Source organism: Serinus canaria, chromosome 7 (assembly GCF_022539315.1).
Source record: "Serinus canaria isolate serCan28SL12 chromosome 7, serCan2020, whole genome shotgun sequence".
In the NCBI taxonomy this organism is placed as follows: Eukaryota; Metazoa; Chordata; class Aves; order Passeriformes; family Fringillidae; genus Serinus; species Serinus canaria.
In genome coordinates, this window is record NC_066321.1 from 21,024,978 (window position 1) to 21,032,571 (window position 7,594).

The 7,594-nt window shown below is 44.1% G+C and overlaps 1 protein-coding gene across 1 annotated transcript; it reads right to left on the bottom strand.

The window, feature by feature from the left end:
- Positions 1 to 1,039: 1,039 nt before the first annotated feature.
- Positions 1,040 to 4,279, bottom strand: ATP5MC3 (ATP synthase membrane subunit c locus 3). Its single transcript, XM_030241866.2, has 5 exons — positions 4,205 to 4,279; positions 4,046 to 4,123; positions 2,985 to 3,062; positions 2,441 to 2,634; positions 1,040 to 1,283 (listed from the first exon to the last, which is right to left on the bottom strand). Exons 2-5 carry the CDS (start codon positions 4,082 to 4,084, stop codon positions 1,169 to 1,171), a joined length of 426 nt encoding a protein of 141 aa, XP_030097726.2. The 5' UTR covers positions 4,085 to 4,123; positions 4,205 to 4,279; the 3' UTR covers positions 1,040 to 1,168.
- Between the last annotated feature and the right edge of the window lie 3,315 nt (positions 4,280 to 7,594).

A 7,594-nucleotide genomic window follows, 5' to 3' on the forward strand; every position in this document is an offset into this window, starting at 1 on the left:
CCTTTAAGATCTTTAAGTCCAACTGCTAACACTGCAAAGTCCACCATAAACTGAAGTCGACTAAAGTCCACTAAACCGTATCTCTTTCAATACCCACTTGGTGCTTTTTAATTCAGATTAAAACAAAATCTTACCCACACCTTACACTTATCTGAGTCATTAATCATTTCTCCATTTCCTCCAATAAAAATTCCTATATTTAATTCAGTAATTACTTGATAGCAAGATAACAAAACATTTATCAAGCTTGTCTTACATTCTTACGAAGTTCACCTTCCTTTTTTTTGTTAGATGATCAGATTATTTAGTAGTTGGTTAAGGTTTGAGATGCTGTCAAGCCCCCCACCAGGTAAATATAGTTGCACACAGTGCTTTCCTCCAAGTATAGATGACACCATAAACCCATTTAGAGTGCTACAAGAGAAGCAAAGGTAGATACCGCAGCTATTTTTTTTTTAACCAAAATGCTTTAATCCTAGTGCTCTTCAAAGGATGTGTGAGATAATGCAAGGCTGAGTACAATATTGGAAAGCTGGAAGCTCTGTCTTTAAGTTAGGTGATGCCAAAAATGCAGTAACTAAATAAAACAGAATGTCCACGTATCACAACTAAATGCCTTGGACCACACTAAAGTGGTTGCTTATATAGCTCAATGGGGACGCTGGTCAGATCCAAGTGGAAAACCTACCACGGTAATCAAAATATCTGGTGTACTTGAAAACTGATACGAAGTGTCCTATCACCTTCATGGATTTCTGCTGGGTTCCATCAAGAGGTGCCAGAATGTGTGTGTCAGCTTGCTTAGGGAAAAACAAAAACACAAGTGAAGGAACAAGGCCAACAGTACAGCCTTGCACACTTAATCTCTGAATCCTTTGATCTTTGAAGTATATGCCACATTAATCTTAATAAATAAAATGTTTGACTGGAAGAGTGCTATGCAATATGTCATTATCAGGAGCAATCCATGGAGACTGTATTACAAAATGTCATCTTCCAGATACCCTAGTGAGAAAGACAATAAATGAAGGCAACAAGGTGACAGTTAAAGTTGTTATCTTTAATGAAATGACTTTGGAAATAGCATCAATTTCCATGACACCAACATTTTGGGAGTCCCATAAAATGCAGTTACATTCCAATGCCAATGTTACAGGCAGATCTCCATTCACATGGCAAATAGGATCAAGAAAGCAACCATCAGACAGAAGAGACCCATAGCTTCAGACAGGGCGAATCCCAGGATAGCATATGAGAACAGCTGCTGCTTCAGAGAAGGATTTCTAAAAGAAAGAGAAGGTGTAAGTCCTTTTTATCCTTACATTTAAGATGTTTTTCATGCAGTTTAACCTTGTAGTTCCTTGCTACAGATTCTCTAACAGGAAAATCCAATAAATCCAAGCAACTTTTTGCAATGATTTCACTGAGGACAAATTAGTTGGCATTCAAGACTAGACTCAGGTCTGATTTAGAAATTTCACATCTGTGACATGAGAATCATACTCCCAAGGAATTTCATGTGTATCATGTTTTAACCAGCTCTCAAGGCAAAGACAGGAACTGAAACCATTCAAGAACAGGAAAAAAATATTAAAAAAAAAGTTGCAGCAGTTTGTTGCAAAACTGCAATGAATATGCCTTCAAGAAGTGAGAGGAGAATATCTCCAATATAAAACTAAGTAGCAATGTTCTACAACCGCTTATTGACATGTTCATGCCAAATTCCAAACTTGATATATTAATTTTGAACTGAAAACACTTGTTTTAAGTGGAAGGTGAGCTTCCTTATCTTCAAAAAGGCTTAAAAATCTTGATTAAGAAGTTAAGACTTAACTGGTTGAAAAAGTAGCGAAGAACATGAAACCTTTTTTATGCCTGTATCAGTTCTGCTCTTCCATTGTGTCATGTGAACTATTATAGGAATGTTGTTAAATTACCTGAAAGCTCATCCCTACTACAAAATCCTCACCCTTTCCCCCTTCAGATTTCTGGAAGGAAAACTCATTTGCTAAAATAACTGCATATTCTGAGATGCAAAGCTGAATGTGTTAGAAAACATCCATTCCTAAACAATGATTCTGACTGTGAAGACTATGTAGGACTTTTCCTCTTACATGGGGAAAGATACAGGCTGGATTTTTATTTCAGTTCTGGAACTGAATGCCCAAACACTGGACTTCAGTGCCCAAAAGACCAACCAAGTCTAATGATGCAATTTCTTTCATGGCTTTCCTCCAGGAAGAGTGTACAAAGTTCTGACTATAACAACAGAGCCATCCTGATGAATCTGGTACAGTTTCATAAGATTCTCTTCAGCCATGTGTATCAGTAACAGTAACCATTAACAGAATTTATTACAGTGCCATTATTTCTACAGTTCAGCTGTCTCAAGATACATCTGCATACAATCAAACAGTTTTCAAAGAGAGAGATTGATTACCTGGCATAACCAATGATTAGACTACCGAAGACTGTTCCAATTCCAGCACCAGAACCAGCCACACCTACTGTGGCTGCACCAGCACCAATGAATTTGGCAGCAGTGTCAATGTCCCTGCTGATAGCACTAGTCTGGAATTCCCTAAGTGCTAGCTGGGAGACAGTATTTTGGGCCCCGATAACTGTTGACTTGCCCTAAGAAAACAAAACATAAGAAAACATTATATTCAGACAAAAGACCATGTGATAGTGTTAGCATGCAGTTTTAAAAGTTGTATTAGATCCAATGTCTACTTATTCTTCAGAGTGATGAGACTGTTAAGTCATAAACTTCAGAATGTTACCTGTTCCACCTGAAAGTATCAACTTTAAATGTGAAAGACTTCTCAGGGGAAGGAGCAAGACAGCAACAAGTATTATTAGGTGTTTGACTTAAAGCAAGTTTCACACTACAGGTATTAAGTTAGTACAAGTGAACTCTAGGTTGAGGACATTTAGGCTCACCAGGTAATTTAGGAAGATACAGAATTTTGTTTATAAGGTACCTCTCCATTCTTGACCTCTGGCCTAGACAACACAGATGCCGAAATTGGTCTGTACAAGATTCTTGATCCAGCACGGATCTGTAAGAGGAGGAAAAAAACTGTAAAAAAATGAAACATTTGATCACAGCTGTTCCATGCAATAGACTGTAAGGCAGTAAGGCTATTAGCTACTAAGCCATTTGTCTTCCTTGAAAGACAGCAATCTCTGAACAGCTGGATATACAATAAACGATACAGAAGCAAGCACTGCCATGCAATCTCACAGTACTGTTTTCAGAAGATATATAGTAAACAGCCACACCATTCAAAGAACATATACACGCATTATGCTGAAAGAAAATAGAGCAAAACAGCGACAAAACAGCGTCCGACCACGAAGCAGTGAAACACGTTTTGAAATGAACAAATAAAAGCCATCAAAATGATTTTCGAAGTTGTTAAATGCACAGATGTAACCTAGACTTTTAAATTTAGCGAGGCACAAATGAATGAATCCTTTTTCACAAGCGGCCTGCATGTGTCCTTGGGCTCCCAGCAGTCTAAGGTCATATCGGCTCTTGCACTAAGCTCTTCCTGCAGGGGAAACCTGGGCCTGGACCATGCAAAATGAGACCTTCTGCGGGCCAGAGAAGGCATTTTCATGCGGGTCAGTCTTTTATCTCCGCAAGGACAAAGAATTCCGGCCTTGCACAGCCCAAGCAACAGGCTGGAGTTTGACCTACAGCGAGGCACGGAACGCAGTAGGCCCAGGATCTGTCGGCTGCACTGACCTCCCCCTCCTTCGCCGCTCGTGTGCGAAGGCCCCTCACCTTGGCACCGGGCCCCGGCCGCGCCAAGGAGGCAGGAAGGAGAACGCGGCCCTGCCGCAGTCTGCCCGACCCCCACCCCCACTCCTTCGCTCTCGGGAGGGCAGCGCTCGGTACGGGCCCGTCCCAGGGCGCTGCCGCGGGGCTCGGCGGCCCGCCCGACCCGCGATCGTCCCGCGGTCGTCACCGACCCCGCCGCCGACACGGACGGGGCCGGTGACGAAGCGCAGCCGCCCCCCGCGCACCCCCACTCACCAGGGAGGGCGAGGTGGCGAGCTTGGCGCAAGCGAACATTTTAGCTGGCGGTGTCCCGGGGCTCAGGATCCGGCGTCTCTGCGGAGAGAGGGAGAGGGTGAGGTTGCGGCGGGCGGGGGCGGCGATGGGCGCGGATGGCGGGAGTGGGGCAGCTCTCACCGCTACGGTGCCGCGCTCGGGCCGACGGGCGGGCTGGGCCGGTTGTGCGCAGGCGCGGCGGGGCCGGGCGGCGGAAGGGGCGGAGCCCGGCCAAGGTCACTTTGTGCCGGCGCCATTGGCGGCGGCGGGGGGCGCGGCGCGCGCGCCGCTTCTCCGCGCAGCCGCAGTGCGCCCGCCGCGGGCGGGGCGGTTCGGTTCGGTCGTGAGGGCGGCACCGTGAGGGCGGCACCGGAAGAGTGTCACCGTGAGAGTGGCACCGTTAGTGCGGCACCGGGAGAGTGTCACCGTGAGAGTGGCACCGTAAGAGTGGCACCGTGAGGGCGGCGCTGCCGAGGGCGTTGTCAGTGTCGCGTCTCCTCCCCGGCGCTCGGCTCACGAAGGGAAAAGGGGGCGCGTCCGAGGACACCCGTTGTGTGCAAAAGCCCCTCCTGTTCAATTAGTCATTTCTGCACGATCAGCAGATTCACACCCAAGTAGCGAAAGAATCCGTTTTAATCAAGATTAAACGAAATAGGATTATCTTCACTGAGCTGAGCATGTGTTCCTGAGATTCCCGCTTTAATCACTTACATGTGCTTTGGTGTTTCTCATTTGTTAACGGGATTGTTATTTTAATAGTAATTTGCTATTGTAAGTGGTATTAGTGCTAACTAGTAAAGATGCTGAAAAATCGACGTTGTGACTAGAACATTGGGAAACATTTATCTAAGTTGTACGAATTTCATTGGATACAATCTGCGCCATAAAAATAAACTCTAAAATCGTGTGCTGCAAGTGATCTCCAATGGACCAAGTAAGGGGCTGTGTGTATATTTAGGGTTGGGAACAGTCTCAAGATGGGCGCTGGACTCCTGCACACTTACAGTACAATTGATGTGCTGTCACTGGTTAATCCGCGGGTGCCACAAAGCTGAGACATCCTCCATATCAGCAACCTGAACAACCCCCAACAAACATGATCAGTAGGTGTTTTCAGCAGCTGCATACCAGTGTTAACCATAACGTTACTTTTATAACCTACAATGCAGTGTCTTCTGATTTGTAGGTACAGGGGAGAGACGTCAGTTGTAGGTCCGAAGGTGAGAGGCAACAGCACAATTTGAATTTCCCGGCCTTCTGCTCCCTGCCTCAATCCAGCAGCAAGCTTGGTTTGGTTCCACTGTGCATCCAGAGTCTTAGTAACAGCAGTAAAAACTCAGTCTGTAAAAACACCAGCAAAAGAAATATAAGTCAGTGGTTTTGTTTTTTTAGTTTTTTTCCTTGTCACAGCTTACACACATTTTTTGGGAACTGAGGTGCATGGGCAGATCTGCCGTGTCTGCCACACGGTTCTTCCATAGACAAACACTGAGAAATAAATATCAATGGCAAAATCTTTTAATGGTTAGGAAGAACTTTTCATTCATTCAAAAAAAATCCAATCCATATGCTATTGTGGGAATAAGTATTTCCATCAGATGAATAAAACCATAAAGCAACGGTGAATGCTGCAGTGTTGGAATGACTTTGATGTGACATGCTGCTGCACAGTGACATTCAGAGCACCCCATTTCTGGAGACGGGTACTTCACCTTAGGAAGAGCAGCAGCCAGCAGGGTGTCTGCCACAAAGAGATTCACTTCCTCATAGAAGGAAGCACAGTAGTTAGAGACGTGCTTTCTCACTGGGAAACTGGACCTCCAGGCATGAAACAAATCTTCCCCCAGCTCTCATGAATGGAGAAGAAAGTGAAAATTACACTCCTGTGTACACACAGCACAAAGTCACACAGACTCAAAACCGCATTAAACAGAAACCCTCTTCTTTCACAAAAGAAGTGCTCTCTTCTGTCACAATTCCCACCCCAGAATGGTTTTTAAAAGATGCATGCACAAGCCATTTGTTGTGAGCCGTGTCAAAACCACTATTAAACACTGCTTTATTGTTGCTTTTAAGGCATAACATCTGATACTGTATTGTGAATGCGACTCAGCTGTTCCTTTCAGGAGGATTTTGAAGAGCTGTTACTGATCTCTGGGGACCAGGCTGAGTTTAATTCAAGAAGATCTTCATAAAGAAACACTTGTTAATCTCACACAGTTTCCTACCCTATGGCTGACCTGCTGGTAGGTCCCCAAGGAAGGGCATCAGTGCACTAAAGACAGCATAATTTCTAGTTGCTCACCACATTTCTGAAAGTCTTTTCAAGCAGGTTCCCAGTTTTCCAATTGTCTCTCCCTGTCAGGACCAGTTAAGCACTTGGGCAATAACCAAGGATGCCGGAGGAGATATTCTCCCCATTTTGCCCCTGGCAAGGAAGATAGAGTGCAGATGGTTGAGCAGTACATGGTGCCTGGAGAGCCAGTCCTCTGCCACAGCTCCTGTGCCCTTACGGTTCCCTGCTGCTCAGCTAGGTTTGTGTCACTAACTTTTGTTACTTAGGGCAGTAAGAACAGCAAGTGACCACTAGCTGTGGTTCCAACAGTACGGCCTTCTCCTTTCCCAGAAAGGAAAGAGAAAAGGTCATCCCAAATTTTCCAAGCTTTCTAAAAAACCTCTCCTGGAACCATAAGGCTTCTCCCAGTCTTTTTGTCCTTATTTTAAGAAAAGAAATATCTGTTTCACTCACTGCCAAGCAGCTCATTTGCTAGTTTCACAGATGGATCCATGCATCAGTCCTACAGTGACATGAACTTTCACTTTATAGCCCTGAAATGAATTGGTATCTACACATATCAGGCTCTGAATACTACCACACAGGAGTATCAGCAGAATGGATGTTGCATACAAATGGCATTTTTCTAGTGCCTTCTTAGAGTGCTATCAAGCCTTATATCTGTCCAGAAAGCAGGTAATAAGGCAGCTGGGAACAGTACCCATAAACTGGAATGCTTGCCTCATAGATACAGGTTGGTTTTCCTCCAGGCAAATTATGATAGTTGCATACTGGTTCAGTTGAGCAAGTACAATCCTGTGCAATGCTAAATAAATGAGCATGTCCTGAGTGCTTTGCACTGGAGGGTCTGCCAGAATTCAACATTTATTATTAGCAACTTATAAAAGATGAATGTCAATATCTGAATGTTCTATATTTGCTGAAGGAGAAATCTTGGCTAGTTAAGAGAAATCCCATTGTCCAAAGCCTAAATAAAATGTTCTGCTGCTAGATCGAAACCTATTCCTTCAGGTTAAATTTTATCTCTCAGCAGAGGATTATTAACTCAAAACATGTCACATACTCACACTAGTCTTTTTTTAAAATCTGTTTTGAACAGGAGATGTATCTGGAAAACCAATATATTCCAATAACTCTTAATTGTTGAACACCCCCAAAGGATGAAATTGGATCAAAGGCTTCCTGAGATTATCCTAATGTGAAATATTTTAAAACTTAAGGTGCATTACCTCAGG